Genomic DNA, 23,758 nt, shown 5'->3' with positions numbered 1-23,758 from the left:
CAATATCCCCGATGTCCCCAATATCTCCAATATCCCCAACGTGCCCAATATCCCCAATATCCCCAATGTCCCCAATGTCCCCAATGTCCCCAACGTCCCCAATGTCCCCAATATCCCCAACATCCCCAATGTCCCCAACATCCCCAACGTCCCCAACGTCTCCAATGTCCCAACATCCCCAATATCGCCAATATCCCCAATATCCCCAATGTCCCCAACGTCCCCAACATCCCCAATATCCCCAATATCCCCAACATCCCCAATGTCCCCAATATCCCCAATGTCCCCAACATCCCCAATGTCCCCAATATCCCCAATGTCCCCAATATCCCCATGTCCCCAATGTCCCCAATGTCCCAATGTCCCCAATATCTGCAACATCCCCAACGTCCCCAATATCCCCAATATCCCCAATGTCCCAACATCCCCAATATCCCCAATATCCCAACGTCCCCAACATCCCCAACGTCCCCAATGTCCCCAATGTCCCCAATGTCCCCAATTTCCCCAATATCCCCGATGTCCCCGATGTCCCCAACATCCCCAATATCCCCAATGTCCCCAACGTCCCCAATGTCCCAATATCCCCAATATCCCCAATATCCCCAACGTCCCCAATATCCCCAATATCCCCAATGTCTCCAACATCCCCAACATCCCCGATGTCCCCGATGTCCCCGCTGTCCCCAGGTGATGTTCTGCACGCTGAACACGCACAAGGTGGACATGGAGAAGCTGCTGGGCGGGCAGATCGGGCTGGAGGATTTCATCTTCGCGCACACGCGCGGGCAGCGCAAGGAGGTGCAGCTGCTCAAGTCCGAGGAGGCGCTGGGACTCACCATCACCGACAACGGCGCCGGATACGCCTTCATCAAGGTGACACCGCGGGGACGTGGGGACATCACGGACATTGGCCAACCCAGCGTGGGGATGGGGGCGGAGGAGACCGAGGGGTGTCACTGGTCAATAGGGGGACGTGGGGACATTGTAGATGGTGGAGAAGTCAACGTGGGGATGGAGGAGACCAAGGGGTGTCACTTGGGGGGCATGGGGACACCGTAGATGGTGGTCAAGTCAACATGGGGTTGGGGATGGAGGAGACCAAGGGGTGTCCCTGGTCAATAGGGGGACATGGGGACATTGTAGATGGTGGAGAAGTCAATGTGGGGTTGGGGACATCACAGACATTGGCCAAGTCAATGTGGGGATGGGGATGGAGGAGACCAAGGGGTGTCACTGGTCAATAGGGGACATGGGGACATTGTAGATGGTGGACAAGTCAACGTGGGGATGGAGGAGACCAAGGGGTGTCACTGTGGGGACATGGGGACATCACAGACATTGACCAAGTCAATGTGGGGTTGGGGATGGAGGAGACCAAGGGGTGTCCCTGGTCAATAGGGGACGTGGGGACATTGTAGATGTTGGCCAAGTCAATGTGGGGTTGGGGATGGAGGACACCGAGGCGTGTCACTGGTCAATAGGGGGACGTGGGGACATTGTAGATGGTGGAGAAGTCAACGTGGGGATGGAGGAGACCAAGGGGTGTCACTTGGGGGGCATGGGGACACCGTAGATGGTGGTCAAGTCAACATGGGGTTGGGGATGGAGGAGACCGAGGGGTGTCCCTGGTTGTAGGGGGACATGGGGACATCACAGACATTGACCAAGTCAATGTGGGGATGGGGATGGAGGAGACCAAGGGGTGTCCCTGGTCAATAGGGGGACGTGGGGACATCAGAGATGGTGGAGAAGTCAATGTGGGGATGGAGGACACCAAGGAGTGTCCCTGGTCAATAGGGGGACATGGGGACATCACAGATGGTGGACAAGTTAATGTGGGGATGGGGATGGAGGAGACCAAGGGGTGTCCCTGGTCAATAGGGGGACATGGGGACATTGTAGATGGTGGAGAAGTCAATGTGGGGATGGAGGAGACCAAGGGGTGTCACTTGGGGGGCATGGGGACACCGTAGATGGTGGTCAAGTCAACATGGGGTTGGGGATGGAGGAGACCGAGGGGTGTCCCTGGTTGTAGGGGGACATGGGGACATTACAGACATTGGCCAAGTCAATGTGGGGATGGGGATGGAGGAGACCAAGGGGTGTCCCTGGTCAATAGGGGGACATGGGGACATCAGAGATGGTGGAGAAGTCAATGTGGGGATGGGGACATTGTAGATGTTGGCCAAGGCAATATGGGGTTGTAGGAAACCAAGGGGTGTCACTGGTCAATAGGGGACATGGGGACATTGTAGATGGTGGAGAAGTCAATGTGGGGATGGGGACATTGTAGATGTTGGCCAAGTCAATATGGGGTTGTAGGAAACCAAGGGGTGTCACTGGTCAATAGGGGACATGGGGACATTGTAGATGGTGGAGAAGTCAACGTGGGGATGGAGGAGACCAAGGGGTGTCACTGTGGGGACATGGGGACATCACAGACATTGACCAAGTCAATGTGGGGTTGGGGATGGAGGAGACCAAGGGGTGTCCCTGGTCAATAGGGGACGTGGGGACATTGTAGATGTTGGCCAAGTCAATGTGGGGTTGGGGATGGAGGACACCGAGGCGTGTCACTGGTCAATAGGGGGACGTGGGGACATTGTAGATGGTGGAGAAGTCAACGTGGGGATGGAGGAGACCAAGGGGTGTCACTTGGGGGGCATGGGGACACCGTAGATGGTGGTCAAGTCAACATGGGGTTGGGGATGGAGGAGACCGAGGGGTGTCCCTGGTTGTAGGGGGACATGGGGACATTACAGACATTGGCCAAGTCAATGTGGGGATGGGGATGGAGGAGACCAAGGGGTGTCCCTGGTCAATAGGGGGACGTGGGGACATCAGAGATGGTGGAGAAGTCAATGTGGGGATGGAGGAGACCAAGGGGTGTCCCTGGTCAATAGGGGGACATGGGGACATCACAGATGGTGGACAAGTTAATGTGGGGATGGGGATGGAGGAGACCAAGGGGTGTCCCTGGTCAATAGGGGGACATGGGGACATTGTAGATGGTGGAGAAGTCAATGTGGGGTTGGGGACATCACAGACATTGGCCAAGTCAATGTGGGGATGGGGATGGAGGAGACCAAGGGGTGTCACTGGTCAACAGGGGGACGTGGGGACATTGTAGATGGTGGACAAGTCAACGTGGGGATGGAGGAGACCAAGGGGTGTCACTGGTCAATAGGGGGACATGGGGACATTGTAGATGGTGGTCAAGTCAATGTGGGGCTGGGGACATCACAGACATTGACCAAGTCAATGTGGGGTGGGGGATGGAGGAGACCAAGGGGTGTCCCTGGTCAATAGGGGACGTGGGGACATTGTAGATGTTGGCCAAGTCAATGTGGGGATGGGGATGGAGGAGACCAAGGGGTGTCCCTGGTCAATAGGGGACATGGGGACATTGTAGATGGTGGACAAGTCAACGTGGGGATGGAGGAGACCAAGGGGTGTCAATAGGGGGACGTGGGGACATCACAGACATTGACCAAGTCAACATGGGGATGGGGAGGGAGGAGACCAAGGGGTGTCACTGGTCAATGGGGGGACATGGGGACATCACAGATGGTGAACAAGTCAGTGTGGAGATGGAGGTGTCACTAGGGGGACATGGGGACATCATAGACTTTGACCAAGTCAATGTGGGGATGGAGGCGGAGGAGACCAAGGGGTGTCCCTGGTTGTAGGGGGACATGGGGACATTACAGACATTGGCCAAGTCAATGTGGGGATGGGGATGGAGGAGACCAAGGGGTGTCCCTGGTCAATAGGGGGACGTGGGGACATCAGAGATGGTGGAGAAGTCAATGTGGGGATGGAGGACACCAAGGAGTGTCCCTGGTCAATAGGGGGACATGGGGACATCACAGATGGTGGACAAGTTAATGTGGGGATGGGGATGGAGGAGACCAAGGGGTGTCCCTGGTCAATAGGGGGACATGGGGACATTGTAGATGGTGGAGAAGTCAATGTGGGGATGGAGGAGACCAAGGGGTGTCACTTGGGGGGCATGGGGACACCGTAGATGGTGGTCAAGTCAACATGGGGTTGGGGATGGAGGAGACCGAGGGGTGTCACTGGTCAATAGGGGGACGTGGGGACATCAGAGATGGTGGAGAAGTCAATGTGGGGATGGAGGAGACCAAGGGGTGTCCCTGGTCAATAGGGGGACATGGGGACATTGTAGATGGTGGTCAAGTCAATGTGGGGTTGGGGACATCACAGACATTGGCCAAGTCAATGTGGGGGTTGGGATGGAGGAGACCAAGGGGTGTCCCTGGTCAATAGGGGACGTGGGGACATTGTAGATGTTGGCCAAGTCAATGTGAGGTTGGGGATGGAGGACACCGAGGGGTGTCCCTGGTCAATAGGGGGACGTGGGGACATTGTAGATGGTGGAGAAGTCAACATGGGGATGGAGGAGACCAAGGGGTGTCCCTGGTCAATAGGGGGACATGGGGACATTGTAGATGGTGGTCAAGTCAATGTGGGGTTGGGGACATCACAGACATTGACCAAGTCAATGTGGGGTTGGAGATGCAGGAGACCAAGGGGTGTCCCTGGTCAATAGGGGACATGGGGACATTGTAGATGGGGGACAAGTCAACGTGGGGATGGAGGAGACCAGGGGGTGTCACTGGTCAACAGGGGGACGTGGGGACATTGTAGATGGTGGACAAGTCAACGTGGGGATGGAGGAGACCAAGGGGTGTCACTGGTCAATAGGGGGACATGGGGACATTGTAGATGGTGGTCAAGTCAATGTGGGGTTGGGGACATCACAGACATTGGCCAAGTCAATGTGGGGATGGGGATGGAGGACACCAAGGGGTGTCCCTGGTCAATAGGGGGACGTGGGGACATTGTAGCTGGTGGACAAGTCAACGTGGGGATGGAGGAGACCAAGGGATGTCAATAGGGGGACGTGGGGACATCACAGACATTGGCCAAGTCAACATGGGGATGGGGATGGAGGAGACCAAGGGGTGTCACTGGTCAATGGGGGGACATGGGGACATCACAGATGGTGAACAAGTCAGTGTGGGGATGGAGGTGTCACTAGGGGGACATGGGGACATCATAGACTTTGACCAAGTCAATGTGGGGATGGAGGCAGAGGAGACCAAGAGGTGTCACTGGTCAATGGGGGACGTGGGGACATCAGAGATGGTGGACAAGTCAATGTGGGGATGGGGACATTGTAGACATTGGCCAAGTCAATGTGGGGATGGGGATGGAGGAGACCAAGGGGTGTCCCTGGTCAATAGGGGGACATGGGGACATCATAGACTTTGACCAGGTCAATGTGGGGGTGGGGATGGAGGAGACCAAGGGGTGTCCCTGGTCAATAGGGGGACATGGGGACATTGTAGATGGTGGAGAAGTCAATGTGGGGATGGGGACATTGTAGATGTTGGCCAAGTCAACGTGGGGATGTAGGAGACCAAGGGGTGTCCCTGGTCAATAGGGGACATGGGGACATTGTACATGGGGGACAAGTCAACGTGGGGATGGAGGAGACCAAGGGGTGTCCCTGGTTGTAGGGGGACATGGGGACATCACAGACATTGACCAAGTCAATGTGGGGTTGGGGATGGAGGAGACCAAGGGGTGTCACTGGTCAATAGGGGACATGGGGACATTGTAGATGGTGGTCAAGTCAATGTGGGGTTGGGGACATTGTAGATGTTGGCCAAGGCAATATGGGGATGGAGGAGACCAAGGGGTGTCCCTGGTCAATAGGGGACATGGGGACATTGTAGATGGTGGAGAAGTTAATAGGGGGCCATGGGGCCACCCCGGTTGCCATGGTGACCCCGGGGCCGCCCTGGTTGCCATGGGGGGACATGGGGACACCCCAATTGTCATGGAGGGACATGGGGACACCCCGGTTGCCATGGGGAGACCCTGGTTGCCATGGGGACATGGGGACACCCCAATTGTCATGGGGAGCCATAGGGACACCCCAGATTGCCATGGGTGGACATGGGGACACCCCGGTTGCCATGGGGACACCCCAATTGTCATGGGGGGACATGGGGACACCCTGGTTGCCAAGGGGACATGGGGACACCCCAATTGTCATGGGGAGCCATAGGGACACCCCAGATTGCCATGGGTGGACATGGGGACACCCCGGTTGCCATGGGGACACCCCAATTGTCATGGGGGGACATGGGGACACCCCGGTTGCCAAGGGGACATGGGGACACCCCAATTGTCATGGGGAGCCATAGGGACACCCCAGATTGCCATGGGTGGACATGGGGACACGCTGGTCATGCTGGGGGGACATGAGGCACCCCAATTGTCCTGGGGGGACATGGGGACACCCCAGTTGCCATGGGGACCCAGGGGCCAGCCTGGTTGCCATGGTGACATGGGGACACTCCGGTTGCCATGGGGACACCCCAAATTGTCATGGGGGGCCATGGGGACACCCCGGTTGCCATGGGAACACCGTGGTTATCATGGGGGGACATGGGGCCGCCCCGGTTGCCATGGTGACCCGGGGGCCGCTGCCCCGCCCCTGTTGCCATGATGACCGCGCGCTGCCCCGCCCCGGTTGCCATGGTGACCCGGGGGCCGCTGCCCCGCCCCGGTTGCCATGGTGACCCAGGGGCCGCTGCCCCGCCCCGGTTGCCATGGTGACCGCGCGCTGCCCCGCCCCGGTTGCCATGGTGACCCAGGGGCCGCTGCCCCACCCCGGTTGCCATGGTGACCGCGCGCTGCCCCGCCCCGGTTGCCATGGTGACCCAGGGGCCGCTGCCCCGCCCCTGTTGCCATGGTGACCGCGCGCTGCCCCGCCCCGGTTGCCATGGTGACCCAGGGGCCGCTGCCCCGCCCCGGTTGCCATGGTGACCGCGCGCTGCCCCGCCCCGGTTGCCATGGTGACCCGGGGGCCGCTGCCCCGCCCCTGTTGCCATGGTGACCGCGCGCTGCCCCGCCCCGGTTGCCATGGTGACCCGGGGGCCGCTGCCCCCGCCCCGGTTGCCATGGTGACCCGGGGGCCGCTGCCCCGCCCCGGTTGCCATGGTGACCCGGGGGCCGCTGCCCCGCCCCGGTTGCCATGGTGACCGCGCGCTGCCCCGCCCCGGTTGCCATGGTGACCCGGGGGCCGCTGCCCCGCCCCGGTTGCCATGATGACCCGGGGGCCGCTGCCCCGCCCCGGTTGCCATGGTGACCGCGCGCTGCCCCACCCCCTTCCCGCAGCGCATCCGCGAGGGCAGCGTGGCCGCGCGCACGCCGCGCATCGCCGTGGGGGACGGGATCGAGGCCATCGATGGGCGGAGCCTGGCGGGCGCGCGCCACTTCGAGGTGGCGCGCATGCTCAAGGAGCTGCCGAGGGGGCGGAGCTTCGCCCTGCGCCTCACGGAGCCCCGGCGCGCCTTCGGTGGGCAGGGGGCGGGGCCGCGGGGGACGGGGACCAATGGGGGATGGGGGGGGGGCTGAGGGACCAATGGGAGGGCTGAGGGACCAATGGAGGGACTGGGGGACCAATGGGGGGCCTGGGGGGGACTGAGGGACCAATGGGGGCACTGGGGGACCAATGGGGGGGCTGGGGGGGACTGAGGGACCAATGGGAGACCAATGGGGGACCAATGGGGGGGCTTTCGAGGATTGGGGGACCAATGGGGGGGCTGGGGGGGACTGGGGGACCAATGGGAGACCAATGGGGGGGCTGGGGGGGACTGGGGGACCAATGGGAGACCAATGGGGGGGCTGGGGGGGACTGAGGGACCAATGGGGGGGCTGAGGGACCAATTGGGGGACTGGAAGACCAATGGGGGGACTGGGAGCACTGGGGGACCAATGGGGGGACTGGGGAACCAATGGGGAGACTGGGGGGGACTGAGGGACCAATGGGAGGACTGGGGGCACTGGGGGACCAATGGGAGACCAATGGGGGCACTGGGGGACCAATGGGAGACCAATGGGGGGGCTGGGGGGGACTGGGGGACCAATGGGGGGAACTGGGAGCACTGGGAGCCCAACTGGGAGCACTGGGAGCCCAACTGGGAGCACTGGGGGGCTGGGGGACCAATGGGGGATTGGGGGACCAATGGGGGAACTGGGAACACTGGGGGGACTGGGGGGGACTGGGAGACCAATGGGGGAACTGGGGGGCCAATGGGGGGACTGGGGGGACCAATGGGGGGCACTGAGGGACCAATGGGGGGGCTGGGGGGAACGGGGGGGACTGGGAGACCAATGGGGGGACTGGGAGCACTGGGGGAACTATGGGGGACTGAGAGATCAATGGGGGCACTGGGGGGAACTGGGGGACCAATGGGGGGGCTGGGGGACCAATGGGGGACCAATGTGGGGACTGGGGGGACTGAGGGACCAATGGGGGCACTGGGGGCTAATGGGGGGACTGGGGGGGACTGGGGGACCAATGGGGGCACTGGGGGACCAATGGGGGAACTGGGGGACCAATGGGGGGACTGGGGGACCAATGGGGGCACTGGGGGACCAATGGGGGAACTGGGGGACCAATGGGGAGACTGGGGGGGACTGGGGGACCAATGGGGACACTGGGGGACCAATGGGGGAACTGGGGGACCAATGGAGGGACTGGGGGAACTGGGGGACCAATGCGGGGACTGGGAGACCAATGGGGGATTGGGGGACCAATGGGGGGAACTGGGGGCACTGGGGGGACTGGGGGACCAATGGGGGGACTGGAGGACCAATGGGAGACCAATGGGGGGAACTGGGAGCTCAATGGGGGAACTGGGAGCCCAACTGGGAGCACTGGGAAACCAACTGGGGGAACTGGGAGCACTGGGAGCCCAATGGGGGGAACTGGGAGCACTGGGAGCCCAATGGGGGGAACTAGGAGCACTGGGAGCCCCACTGGGAGCACTGGGAGCCCAATGGGGGAACTGGGAGCACTGGGAGCCCCACTGGGAGCACTGGGAGCTCAACTGGGGCAATTGGGAGCACTGGGGGCACTGGGAGCCCAATGGGGGGAACTGGGGGGACTGGGGGGGACTGGGAGCCCAATGGGGGGAACTGGGGGCACTGGGGGGGACTGGGAGCACTGAGGGGACTGGGGGGCACTGGGAGACCAATGAGGGGACTGGGGGACCAATGGGAGCACTGGGAAACCAACTGGGAGAACTGGGAGCACTGGGAGCCCAACTGGGGGACTGGGAGCTCAACTGGGGAACTGGGAGCACTGGGAGCCCAATGGGGGGAACTGGGAGCACTGGGAGCCCAACTGGGGAACTGGGAGCACTGGGAGCCCAATGGGGGGAACTGGGAGCACTGGGAGCCCAACTGGGGAACTGGGAGCACTGGGAGCCCAATGGGGGGAACTAGGAGCACTGGGAGCCCAACTGGGGAACTGGGAGCACTGGGAGCCCAATGGGGGGAACTGGGAGCACTGGGAGCCCAACTGGGGAACTGGGAGCACTGGGAGCCCAATGGGGGGAACTGGGAGCACTGGGAGCCCAACTGGGGAACTGGGAGCACTGGGAGCCCAATGGGGGGAACTGGGAGCACTGGGAGCCCAACTGGGGAACTGGGAGCACTGGGAGCCCAATGGGGGGAACTGGGAGCCCCACTGGGGCAATTGGGATCACTGGGGGAACTGGGGGGACTGGGGGGACTGGGAGCCCAATGGGGGGAACTGGGAGCACTGGGAGCCCAACTGGGGGAACTGGGAGCACTGGGAGCCCAATGGGGGGAACTGGGAGCACTGGGAGCCCAACTGGGGAACTGGGAGCACTGGGGGAACTGGGGGGACTGGGGGGGACTGGGAGCCCAATGGGGGGAACTGGGAGCACTGGGAGCCCCACTGGGAGCACTGGGAGCCCAACTGGGGCAATTGGGAGCACTGGGGGAACTGGGGGGACTGGGGGGGACTGGGAGCCCAATGGGGGGAACTGGGAGCCCAATGGGTGAACTGGGAGCACTGGGAGCCCAACTGGGAGCACTGGGAGCCCAATGCGGGGAACTGGGAGCCCAATGGGTGAACTGGGAGCACTGGGAGCCCAACTGGGAGCACTGGGAGCCCAATGGGGGAACTGGGAGCACTGGGGGAACTGGGAGCACTGGGGGAACTGGGGGGACTGGGGGGGACTGGGAGCCCAATGGGGGGAACTGGGGGGACTGGGGGGGACTGGGAGCACTGGGGGGACTGGGGGGCACTGGGAGACCAATGAGGGGACTGGGGGACCAATGGGAGCACTGGGAAACCAACTGGGAGAACTGGGAGCACTGGGAGCCCAACTGGGGGGACTGGGAGCTCAACTGGGGAACTGGGAGCACTGGGAGCCCAATGGGGGGAACTGGGAGCTCAACTGGGGCAATTGGGATCACTGGGGGAACTGGGGGGACTGGGAGCCCAACTGGGGGAACTGGGAGCACTGGGAGCCCAACTGGGGGAACTGGGAGCCCAACTGGGGAACTGGGAGGCCAATGGGGGGAACTGGGAGCACTGGGAGGCCAATGGGGGGAACTGGGAGCCCAATGGGGGAACTGGGAGCACTGGGAGCCCAATGGGAGGAACTGGGAGCACTGGGAGCCCAATGAGGGGAACTGGGAGCACTGGGAGCCCAATGGGAGGAACTGGGAGCACTGGGAGCCCAATGAGGGGAACTGGGAGCACTGGAAGCCCAATGGGAGGAACTGGGAGCACTGGGAGCCCAATGGGGGGAACTGGGAGCCCAATGGGGGGAACTGGGAGCACTGGGAGCCCAATGCGGGGAACTGGGAGCACTGGGAGCCCAATGGGAGCACTGGGAGGCCAATGGGGGGAACTGGGAGCACTGGGAGCCCAACTGGGGAACTGGGAGCACTGGGGGAACTGGGGGAACTGGGGGGGACTGGGAGTCCAATGGGGGAACTGAGAGCCCAATGGAGGGAACTGGGAGCACTGGGAGCCCAACTGGGAGCCCAGTGGGGGAACTGGGAGCCCAATGGGGGGAACTGGGAGCACTGGGAGCACCCCCGCAGGGGGCTAGGAGGACCCAGGCGTCCGGTGCTGCTGTGACCCCCCAATATGGGGGGGGGGGGGGACACCCCCAAACCTTTTCCCTCCCCCGTTTTGGGTGCTGGGGGGGGGGGGCACCCCAATAACCCCCCCTCCCCCCCCCCTTTGTTCCCGCAGACATGATCGCGCCGCGGGACGGGGGGGGGGCGCGGGGGGGGCCCCCCCCAAGTGGGGAGCGGCCGGGGGACCCTGAGGCTGCGCTCACAGGGACCCCCCACCCTGGAGGAGCAGGTGGGGACATGGGGACATTGGGGGACATGGGGACATGGGGGACATGGGGGGACATGGGGGACATGGGGACATGGGGGACATGGGGACATGGGGGGACATGGGGACATGGGGGACATGAGGGGATTGGGGGGACATGGGGGGACATGGGGGATTGGGGGGGACATGGGGGACACAGGGGGATGGGGGGGACATGGGGGGATGGGGGGATATGGGGGGATTGGGGGGACATGGGGGGACATGGGAGATGGAGGATTGGGGGGACATGGGGGACATGGGGACATGGGGACATGAGGGGATTGGGGGGACATGGGGGACGCAGGGGGATGGGGGACATGGGTGACATGAGGGGACATGAGGGGATTGGGGGGACATGGGGGGACATGAGGGGATGGGGGGACATGGGGGACTGGGGGGACATGGGGGGACATGGGGGATTGGGGGGGACATGGGGGGATTGGGGGGACATGGGGAATTGGGGGGACATGGGGGGACATGGGAACAAGGGGGGACATGGAGGGACACGGGGGGCATGGGGGGACATGGGGGATTGGGGGGACATGGAGACATGAGGGGACATGGGGGGGACATGGGGTCACATGGGGACATGAGGGGATTGGAGGGGACATGGGGACATGGGGGGGACATCTGGGACATGGGGGGACACGGGGGATTGGGGGGACGTGGGGGACACAGGGGGATGGGGGGGACATGGGGGGATGGGGGGATATGGGGGGATTGGGGGGACATGGGGGATTGGGGGGACATGGGGGACATGGGGACATGGGGGACATGGGGGACATGGGGGGACATGGGGACATGGGGGATTGGGGGGACATGGGGGATTGGGGGGACATGGGGGACATGGGGGGACATCTGGGACATGGGGGGGACATGGGGGATTGGGGGGATATGGGGGGACATGGGGACATGGGGGACACAGGGGGATGGGGGGACATGGAGACATGGGGGGACATGGGGGATTTGGGGGGACATGGGGGACACAGGGGGGTGGGGGGATATGGGGGACATGGGGGATTTGGGGGATTGGGGGGGACATGAGGGGATTGGGGGGACATGGAGGGACATGGGGGACATGGGGGATTGGGGGACATGGGGGACATGGGGAATTGGGGGGACATGGGGTCACATGGGGACATGGGGGATTGGGGGACATGGGGGACATGGGGAATTGGGGGGACATGGGGTCACATGGGGACATGAGGGGATTGGGGGGGACATGGGGACATGGGGGGACATCTGGGACATGGGGGGACACGGGGGATTGGGGGGACATGGGGGGACATGGGGGATTGGGGGGACGTGGGGACACAGGGGGATGGGGGGGACATGGGGGGATGGGGGGACATGGGGGACATGGGGATTGGGGGGGACATGGGGGGATAGGGGGACATGGGGGGACATGGGGATTGGGGGGGACATGGGGGGATGGGGGGACATGGGGGGATATGGAGGGATTGGGGGGACATGGGGGGATTGGGGGGACATGGGGGATTGGGGGGACATGGGGGACATGGGGATTTGGGGGATTGAGGGGGACATGGGGAATTGGGGGGACATGGGGGGATATGGGGACATGGGGGATTGGGGGGACATGGGGGGACATCTGGGACATGGGGGGGACATGGGGGATTGGGGGGATATGGGGGGACATGGGGACATGGGGGACACAGGGGGATGGGGGGACATGGAGACATGGGGGGACATGGGGGATTTGGGGGGACATGGGGGACACGGGGGATTGGGGGGACATGGGGACATGAGGGGATTGGGGGGACATGAGGGACGCAGGGGGATGGGGGGACATGGGTGACATGGGGGGACATGGGGGACATGGGGGATTTGGGGGGACATGGGGACATGGGGACATTGAGGGGACATTGGGGGACATGGGGATGGGGGGACATGGGAACAAGGGGGGATATGGGGGGACATGGGACATGGGGGACATGGGGACATTGGGGACATGGGGGGATTGGGGGGACATGGGGAACATGGGGGATATGGGGGACATGGGGGATTAGGGGGGACATGGGGGGATTGGGGGGACATGGGGAACATGGGGGATATGGGGGACATGGGGGATTAGGGGGGACATGGGGGGATTGGGGGGACATGGGGGACACGGGGGGGTTGGGGGGACATGGGGGGATGGGGGGACATGGGGGGACATGGGGGGACATGGGGGATTGGGGGGGACATGGGGGGATGGGGGGACACGGGGGGACATGGGGGATTGGGGGGGACATGGGGGGATTGGGGGGACATGGGGAATTGGGGGGACATGGGGGGACATGGGAACAAGGGGGGACATGGAGGGACACGGGGGGCATGGGGGGACATGGGGGATTGGGGGGACATGGGGACATGAGGGGACATCGGGGGGACATGGGGTCACATGGGGACATGAGGGGATTGGGGGGACATGGGGACATGGGGGGACATCTGGGACATGGGGGGACACGGGGGATTGGGGGGATATGGGGGGACATGGGGAATTGAGGGGGACATGGGGGACACAGGGGGATGGGGGGACATGGGGGGATGGGGGGATATGGGGGGATTGGGGGGACATGGGGGGACATGGGAGATGGGGGATTGGGGGGACATGGGGGACATGGGGACATGGGGGACATGGGGACATGGGGACATTGGGGGGATTGGGGGACATGGGGGATTGGGGGGACATGGGGGATATGGGGGGGACATGGGGACATGGGGGGACACAGGGGGATGGGGGGACATGGGGGGATGGGGGGATATGGGGTGATTGGGGGAGACATGGGGGATATGGGGGGGACATGGGGGGACATGGGGGATTGAGGGGACATGGGGACATGGGGGACACGGGGGGGGACACAGGGACATGGGGGGGACATGGGGTCACATGGGGACATGAGGGGATTGGGGGGACATGGAGGGATTGGGGGGGACACAGAGACATGGGGGGACGCAGGAGATTGGGGGCACATGGGGGATTTGGGGGGACATGGGGGACATGGGGGGACATGGGGGACACAGGGGGATGGGGGGACATGGGAACAAGTGGGGACATGGGGGACATGGGGGACATGGGGGGATTGGGGGGGACATGGGGGACATGGGGACACAGGGGGATGGGGGGACATGGGAAGATGGGGGACAGGGGGGTACGTGGGGACATGGGGGACACGGGGGGACATGGGGGGACACGTGCCCCCCCATGGTGTCCCCTGACCCCCGTCCCCCCGAATCGTCGGCAGCCGTCGGCGTTCGAGGAGCGAGCGGTGGCCAAAGTGGACGATCTGCTGGAGAGTTACATGGGGATCAGGGACAGCGACCTGGGTGAGCGGGGACACCGGGGGGACACCAGGGGGGACACCAGGGGGACATGGGGACACCAGGGGGACACCAGGGGGACATGGGGACATGGGGATCAGGGACAGCGACCTGGGTGAGCGGGGACACCGGGGGACACCAGGGGGGACACCAGGGGGGACACCAGGGGGACATGGGGACACCAGGGGGACATGGGGACATGGGGATCAGGGACAGCGACCTGGGTGAGCGGGGACACCGGGGGACACCAGGGGGGACACCAGGGGGACACCAGGGGGACATGGGGACATGGGGATCAGGGACAGCGACCTGGGTGAGCGGGGACACCGGGGGACACCAGGGGGGACACCAGGGGGACATGGGGACACCAGGGGGACACCAGGGGGACATGGGGACATGGGGATCAGGGACAGCGACCTGGGTGAGCGGGGACACCGGGGGACACCAGGGGGGACACCAGGGGGGACACCAGGGGGACATGGGGACATGGGGACATGGGGACACCAGTGGGACACCAGGGGGACATGGGGACATGGGGATCAGGGACAGCGACCTGGGTGAGCGGGGACACCGGGGGACACCAGGGGGGACACCAGGGGGACATGGGGACACGAGTGGGACACCAGGGGGACATGGGGACATGGGGATCAGGGACAGCGACCTGGGTGAGCGGGGACACCAGGGGACACCAGGGGGGACACGGGGACGTGGGGACACCAGGGGGGACACCAGGGGGACATGGGGACACCAGGGGGACATGGGGACACCAGTGGGACATGGGGACATGGGGATCAGGGACAGCGACCTGGGTGAGCGGGGACACCAGTGGGGACACCAGGGGGGACACGGGGACATGGGGACACCAGGGGGACACCAGGGGGACATGGGGACATGGGGACATGGGGACACCAGGGGGACACCAGGGGGACATGGGGACACCAGGGGGACATGGGGACAGCGACCTGGGTGAGCGGGGACACCGGGGGGACACCAGGGGGGACACGGGGACATGGGGACATGGGGACACCAGGGGGACACCAGGGGGAGATGGGGACATGGGGATCAGGGACAGCGACCTGGGTGAGCGGGGACACCGGGGGGACACCAGTGGGGACATGGGGACATGGGGACATGGGGACACCAGGGGGACACGGGGACATGGGGACAGCGACCTGGGTGAGCGGGGACATGGGGACACGGGGACATGGGGACACGGGGACATGGGGACAGCGACCTGGGTGAGCGGGGACATGGGGACATGGGGACATGGGGACACGGGGACATGGGGACAGCGACCTGGGTGAGCGGGGACATGGGGGACATGGGGACATGGGGACATGGGGACACCAGTGGGACATGGGGACATGGGGACACGAGTGGGACACGGGGACACCAGTCGGGACAATGGGACAGCGACCTGGGTGAGCAGGGACACCGGGGACATGGGGACATGGGGACACCAGTGGGACACGGGGACACCAGTGGGGACATGGGGACACGGGGACACGGGGGGACATGGGGACATGGGGACAGCGACCTGGGTGAGCGGGGACATGGGGGGACATGGGGACATGGGGACACCAGTGGGGACATGGGGACAGCGACCTGGGTGAGCGAGGACATGGGGACATGGGGACACCAGTGGGGACATGGGGACATGGGGACACCAGTGGGACATGGGGACACCAGTCGGGACAATGGGACAGCGACCTGGGTGAGCGGGGACATGGGGACATGGGGACATGGGGACACCAGTGGGACATGGGGACAGCGACCTGGGTGAGCGGGGACACCGGGGACATGGGGACATGGGGACACCAGTGGGGACATGGGGACATGGGGACACCAGTGGGACACGGGGACACCAGTGGGGACATGGGGACATGGGGACACGGGAACACGGGGGGACATGGGGACAGCGACCTGGGTGAGCGGGGACATGGGGACATGGGGACATGGGGACAGCGACCTGGGTGAGCGGGGACACGGGGGGACATGGGGACACCAGTGGGGACATGGGGACAGCGACCTGGGTGAGCTGGGACACCAGTGGGGACATGGGGACACCAGTGGGGACAATGGGACAGGGAGCTGGGTGAGCTGGGACACCAGTGGGGACACCAGTGGGGACAATGGGGACAGTGAAGTGGGTGAGCGGGGACACCAGGGGGGACACCAGTGGGGACATGGGGACACCAGTGGGGACACCATTGGGGACAATGGGGACACCAGTGGGGACAATGGGGACACCAGTGGGGACATGGAGACAGCAGTGGGGACAGCAGTGGGGACAATGGGGACACCAGTGGGAACAATGGGACAGAGAGCTGGGTGAGCTGGGACACCAGTGGGGACATGGGGACACCAGTGGGGACACCATTGGGGACAATGGGGACACCATTGGGGACAATGGGGACACCAGTGGGGACATGGGGACAGCAGTGGGGACAGCAGTGGGGACAATGGGGACACCAGTGGGGACATGGGGACACCAGTGGGGACACCAGTGGGGACAATGGGGACACCAGTGGGGACATGGGGACACCAGTGGGGACACCAGTGGGGACAATGGGGACACCAGTGGGGACATGGGGACAGCAGTGGGGACACCAGTGGGGACAATGGGACAGGGAGCTGGGTGAGCTGGGACACCAGTGGGGACATGGGGACACCAGTGGGGACACCATTGGGGACATGGGGACACCAGTGGGGACAATGGGGACAGCGAGCTGGGTGAGACGGGGTGTCCCGGTGTCCCATGTCCCCTGTGTGTCCCCATGTCCCCTGAGTGTCCCTGTGTCCCCCGGGTGTCCCTGTGTCCCCCATCACCCCCATGTCCCCTGGGTGTCCCCATGTGTCCCCTGACCCCCGTGTGTCCCCATGTCCCCTGAGTGTCCCTGTGTGTCCCTGAGCACCTCGTGTCCCATGTCCCCTGAGTGTCCCCGTGTGTCCCCTGACCCCTGTGTCCCCATGTCCCCCATGTGTCCCCATGTCCCCTGAGTGTCCCTGTGTGTCCCCGTGTGTTCCTGAGCACCTCGTGTCCCATGTCCCCTGAGTGTCCCCGTGTGTCCCCTGACCCCTGCGTCCCCATGTCCCTCATGTGTCCCCATGTCCCCTGAGTGTCCCCGTGTGTCCCCATGTCCCCCATGTGTCCCCATGTCCCCTGAGTGTCCCTGTGTGTCCCCGTGTGTTCCTGAGCACCTCGTGTCCCATGTCCCCTGAGTGTCCCATGTCCCCTGGGTGTCCCCTGAGTGTCCCCGTGTCCCCACATCCCCCATGTGTCCCATGTCCCCTGACCCCCCTGTGTCCCCATGTCCCCTGGGTGTCCCCTGGGTGTCCCCTGGGTGTCCCTGAGCGCTGTGTCCCCTGGCCCCTGAGTGTCCCTGTGTCCCATGTCTCCTGGGTGTCCCCATGTGTCCCATGACTCCCCTGTGTCCCCATGTCCCCATGTGTCCCGTGTCCCCTGAGTGTCCCTGTGTGTCCCCGTGTGTCCCTGAGCACCTCATGTCCCGTGTCCCCTGGGTGTCCCCATGTGTCCCATGTCCCCCGTGTGTCCCCATGTCCCCCGTGCGTCCCCATGTCCCCTGAGTGTCCCCATGTCCCATGTCCCCCATGTGTCCCCATGTCCCCTGGGTGTCCCCCATGTCCCATGTCCCCCATGTGTCCCCATGTCCCCTGAGTGTCCCCATGTCCCATGTCCCCCATGTGTCCCCATGTCCCCTGAGTGTCCCCATGTCCCCCATGTGTCCCCATGTCCCCTGAGTGTCCCCATGTCCCATGTCCCCCATGTGTCCTCATGTCCCCTGGGTGTCCCTGTGTCCCATGTCCCCCATGTGTCCCCATGTCCCCTGAGTGTCCCCATGTCCCCCATGTGTCCCCATGTCCCCTGAGTGTCCCCATGTCCCCCCTGTGTCCCCATGTCCCCTGGGTGTCCCCATGTCCCATGTCCCCCATGTGTCCCCATGTCCCCTGACTGTCCCCATGTCCCCCCTGTGTCCCCATGTCCACTGGGTGTCCCTGTGTCCCATGTCCCTCATGTGTCCCCATGTCCCCTGAGTGTCCTCATGTGTCCCGTGTCCCCCGTGTCCCCCCGCGTGTCCCCATGTCCCCTGACCCCCGTGCGTCCCATGTCCCCTGAGTGTCCCTGTGTCCCCATGTCCCCGCTGTGTCCCCATGTCCCCCGTGCATCCCCATGTCCCCCGTGCATCCCCATGTCCCCCATGTGTCCCCATGTCCCCTGGGTGTCCCCATGTCCCCTGAGTGTTGCTCTGTCCCCCATCAACCCCATGTCCCCTGAGTGTCCCCATGTCCCATGTCCCCTGGGTGTCCCCATGTGTCCCATGTCCCCCCTGTGTCCCCTGTCCCCCGTGTGTCCCCATGTCCCCCAGGTGTCCCCGTGTGTCCCCATATCCCCTGAGTGTCCCATGTGTCCCATGTCCCCTGAGTGTCCCCATGTCCCCCGTGTGTCTCCATGTCCCCCATGCGTCCCCATGTGTCTCATGACTCCCCTGTGTCCCCATGTCCCCCCCATGTCCCCTGAGTGTCCCCATGTGTCCCATGTCCCCCATGTCCCCCTGTCCCCTGAGTGTCCCCATGTCCCCCATGTCCCCATGTCCCCTGAGTGTTGCTCTGTCCCCCATCACCCCCATGTCCCCTGAGTGTCCCCATGTCCCCATGTCCCCCGTGTGTCCCCATGTCCCCTGGGTGTCCCCATGTGTCCCTGAGCACCTTGTGTCCCATGTCCCCCATGTGTCTCCATGTCCCCCATGCGTCCCCATGTCCCCTGAGTGTCCCTGTGTCCCATGTCCCCCGTGTGTCCCCATGTGTCCCATTGACTCCCCTATGTCCCCATGTCCCCCATCCCCCCCCATGTCCCCATGTCCCCCCGTGTGTCCCCATGTCCCCATGTCCCCCATGTCCCCTGGGTGTCCCCATGTCCCCATATCCCCCATGTGTCCCATGTCCCCCATGCGTCCCCATGTCCCCATGTCCCCGTGTGTCCCCATGTCCCCTGGGTGTCCCCATGTCCCCTGACCCCCATGTGTCCCCATGTCCCCTGAGTGTCCCCATGACCCCCATGTCCCCCATGTCCCCCCATGTCCCCATGACCCCCATGTCCCCATGTCCCCATGACCCCCATGTCCCCATGTCCCCCATGTCCCCCATGTCCCCATGTCCCCATGGCCCCCATGTCCCCATGACCCCCCATGTCCCCATGTCCCCCATGTCCCCCATGTCCCCATGTCCCCATGACCCCCATGTCCCCATGACCCCCATGTCCCCCCATGTCCCCCATGTCCCCATGTCCCCCATGACCCCCATGTCCCCCTTGTCCCCTGAGTGTCCCCATGACCCCCATGTCCCCATGTCCCCTGAGTGTCCCCATGTCCCCTGAGTGTCCCCATGTGTCCCATGTCCCCATGTTCCCATGTCCCCATGTCCCCATGTCCCCATGGCTCCCATGTCCCCCATGTCCCCATGACCCCCATGTCCCCATGTCCCCCATGTCCCCATGTCCCCATGTCCCCATGTCCCCATGTCCCCATGACCCCCATGTCCCCATGTCCCCATGTCCCCATGTCCCCATGACCCCCCATGTCCCCATGTCCCCCATGTCCCCCATGTCCCCTGAGTGTCCCCATGACCCCCATGTCCCCCTGTCCCCTGAGTGCCCGGTGTCCGTGTGTCCCGCAGCGTTCACCATGGTGTCCCCATGTCCCCTGACCCCCGTGCATCCCCATGTCCCCATGTCCCCTGAGTGTCCCCATGTGTCCCATGACCCCCATGTCCCCTGGGTGTCCCCATGTCCCCATATCCCCCATGTGTCCCATGTCCCCCATGCGTCCCCATGTCCCCCATGTCCCCCATGTGTCTCCATGTCCCCTGGGTGTCCCCATGTCCCCTGACCCCCATGTGTCCCCATGTCCCCTGAGTGTCCCCATGACCCCCATGTCCCCCATGTCCCCCATGTCCCCATGACCCCCATGTCCCCATGTCCCCATGACCCCCATGTCCCCATGTCCCCATGTCCCCATGTCTCCCATGTCCCCTGAGTGTCCCCATGTCCCCCATGTCCCCATGTCCCCTGAGTGTCCCCATGTCCCTCATGTCCCCTATGTGTCCCATGACCCCCATGTCCCCCTGTCCCCTGAGTGTCCCCATGTCCCCCTGTCCCCTGAGTGCCCGGTGTCCGTGTGTCCCATAGCGTTCACCATGGTGTCCCCATGTCCCCTGAGCCCCGTGCATCCCCATGTCCCCATGTCCCCTGAGTGTCCCCATGACCCCCATGTCCCCCTGTCCCCTGTCTGAGTGCCGGTGTCCGTGTGTCGGCAAGCGCTCACCATGGTGTCCCCATGTCCCCCTGTCCCCTGGGTGTCCCCATGTCCCCATGTCCCCTGTCTGAGTGCCGGTGTCCGTGTGTCGGCAGCGCTCACCATGGTGTCCCCATGTCCCCCATGTCCCCCCTGTCCCCCGTCTGAGTGCCGGTGTCCGTGTGTCGGCAGCGTTCACCATGGTGTCCCCATGACCCCCATGACCCCCCATGTCCCCATGTCCCCATGTCCCCCTGTCCCCCGTCTGAGTGCCGGTGTCCGTGTGTCGGCAGCGCTCACCATGGTGTCCCCATGTCCCCATGTCCCCATGTCCCCATGTCCCCCATGTCCCCCATGTCCCCTGTCTGAGTGCCCGTTGTCCGTGTGTCCGCAGCGTTCACCATGGTGTCCCCATGTCCCCATGTCCCCCCATGTCCCCATGTCCCCCATGTCCCCCATGACCCCCATGTCCCCATGTCCCCTGAGTGTCCCCATGGTGTCCCCATGTCCCCCATGTCCCCCCATGTCCCCCCTGTCCCCTGAGTGTCCCCATGTCCCCCTGTCCCCCGGGTGTCCCCCTGTCCCCCGTCTGAGTGCCGGTGTCCGTGTGTCGGCAGCGCTCACCATGGTGTCGCTGGGGGGCTGTGCGCGGGACCCCGACGCGCTGGCGCAGGCGCTGGACGCCCAGCTCGGGGACTTCGCCTTCCCCGACGAGTTCGTGTTCGACGTCTGGGGCGCCATCAGGGACGCGCGCGCGCGGGGAGGGGGTAGAGACCCCCCCACCCCCCCCATAGACACCCCCCGGGACCCCCCGGGACCCCCCAAACCATTGACACCCATGGGACCCCCCATAGACACCCCTGGGACCCCCATAGACACCCCTGGGACCCCCCCATAGACACCCCTGGGACCCCCATAGACACCCCTGGGACCCCCATAGACACCCCTGGGACCACCCATAGACACCCCTGGGACCCCCCAGAGACACCCCTGGGACCCCCACAGACACCCCTGGGACCACCCATAGACACCCCTGGGACCCCCCCAGAGACACCCCTGGGACCCCCCACAGACACCCCTGGGACCCCCCTGGGACCCCCCAGAGACACCCCTGGGACCCCCCCATAGACACCTCTGGGACCCCCCGAGACCCCCCCGGGACCCCTAAACACTGACACTCACGGGACACCCCAGAGACCACCCTGGGACCCCCCATGGATGGATCCACCAAACCACTGACACCCATGGGACCCCCCATAGACACCTCTGGGACCCCCCTGGGACCCCCCATAGACAACCCTGGGACCCCCTTGGGACCCCCCAGAGACACCCATGGGACCCCCATGGATGGATCCACCAAACCACAGACAACCCATGGGACCCCCCCATAGACACCCCCGGGACCCCCCCTGGGACCCCCAAACCATTGACACCCATGGGACCCCCCCCATAGACGCCCCTGGGACCCCCCCATAGACACCCCTGGGACCCCCCGAGACCCCCCCGGGACCCCTAAACACTGACATCCATGGGACACCCCAGAGACACCCCTGGGGACACCCCCGGGACCCCCCAAACACTGACACCCACGGGACACCCCAGAGACCACCCTGGGACCCCCATGGATGGATCCACCAAACCACTGACACCCATGGGACCCCCCCATAGACCCCCCTGGGACCCCCCTGGGACCCCCAAACCATTGACACCCATGGGACCCCCCATAGACCCCCCTGGGACCCCCCCATAGACACCCCTGGGACCCCCCTGGGACCCCCCTAGAGACCCCGGGACCCCCCCATAGACACCCACTGGGACCACCCATGGACCCCCCAGAGAGCCCAGGACCCCCCATAGACACCCCTGGGACCCCCATGGATGGATCCACCAAACCACAGACACCCATGGGACCCCCAATAGACACCCCTGGGACCCCCCATAGACACCCATGGGGACCCCCAAACCACTGACACCCTTGGGACCCCCCTGGGACCCCCCATAGACACCCCTGGGACCCCCCTGGGACCCCCCAGAGACACCTCTGGGACCCACCCGGGACCCCCAAACCACTGACACCCCTGGGACCCCCCATGGATGGATCCACCAAACCACAGACACCCATGGGACCCCCCATAGACCCCCCCTGGGACCCCCAAACCACAGACACCCATGGAACCCCCCATAGACACCCCTGGGACCCCCCATAGACACCCCTGGGACCCCCCAAATCACAGACACCCATGTGACCCCCCCATAGACACCCCTGGGACCCCCAAACCACTGACACCCATGGAACCCCCCATAGACACCCCTGTGACCCCCAAATCACAGACACCTATGGGACCGCCCCCATAGACACCCCTGGGACCCCCAAACCACAGACACCCATGGGACCCCCCCATAGACACCCCTGGGACCCCCAAACCACAGATACCCACTGGGACCCCCCATAGACACCCCTGGGACCCCCCAGAGACCCCGGGACCCACCCGGGACCCCCCCTTAGACCCCCCTGGGACTCCCCCAGAGACCCCGGGACCCCCCATAGACACCCATGGGACCCCCAGAGACCCCCCCGGGACCCCCAAACACTGACACCCATGGGACCCCCCAGAGACAGCCCTGGGACCCCCATGGATGGATCCACCAAACCACAGACACCCATGGGACCCCCCCCATAGACACCCCTGGGACCCCCCTGGGACCCCCAAACCATTGACACCCATGGGACCCCCCATAGACGCCCCTGGGACCCCCCATAGACACCCCTGGGACCCCCTTGGGACACCTCTGGGACCCCCCATAGACGCCCCTGGGACCCCCCCATAGACATCCCTGGGACCCCCATAGACACCCCTGGGACCCCCCAGAG

At 64.4% G+C, this 23,758-nt stretch overlaps 1 protein-coding gene across 1 annotated transcript in view; it reads left to right on the top strand.

The window, feature by feature from the left end:
- LOC308052300 (PDZ domain-containing protein GIPC1-like) overlaps positions 1-21,653 on the top strand; it is a gene marked incomplete at its 3' end in the record, with an annotated part of 33,278 nt that extends 11,625 nt beyond the window's left edge. The window contains 6 exon segments of the mRNA XM_080364393.1: positions 691-876; positions 7,219-7,399; positions 11,126-11,150; positions 11,152-11,239; positions 14,500-14,581; positions 21,504-21,653. Coding sequence (XP_080220519.1) covers positions 691-876; positions 7,219-7,399; positions 11,126-11,150; positions 11,152-11,239; positions 14,500-14,581; positions 21,504-21,653 — 712 coding nt within the window.
- Positions 21,654-23,758: the final 2,105 nt, after the last annotated feature.

This window comes from Nesoenas mayeri (assembly GCF_963082525.1).
Source record: "Nesoenas mayeri genome assembly, contig: SCAFFOLD_169, whole genome shotgun sequence".
Taxonomy (NCBI): domain Eukaryota; kingdom Metazoa; phylum Chordata; class Aves; order Columbiformes; family Columbidae; genus Nesoenas; species Nesoenas mayeri.
This window is presented reverse-complemented; position numbering and strand designations above follow the sequence as displayed.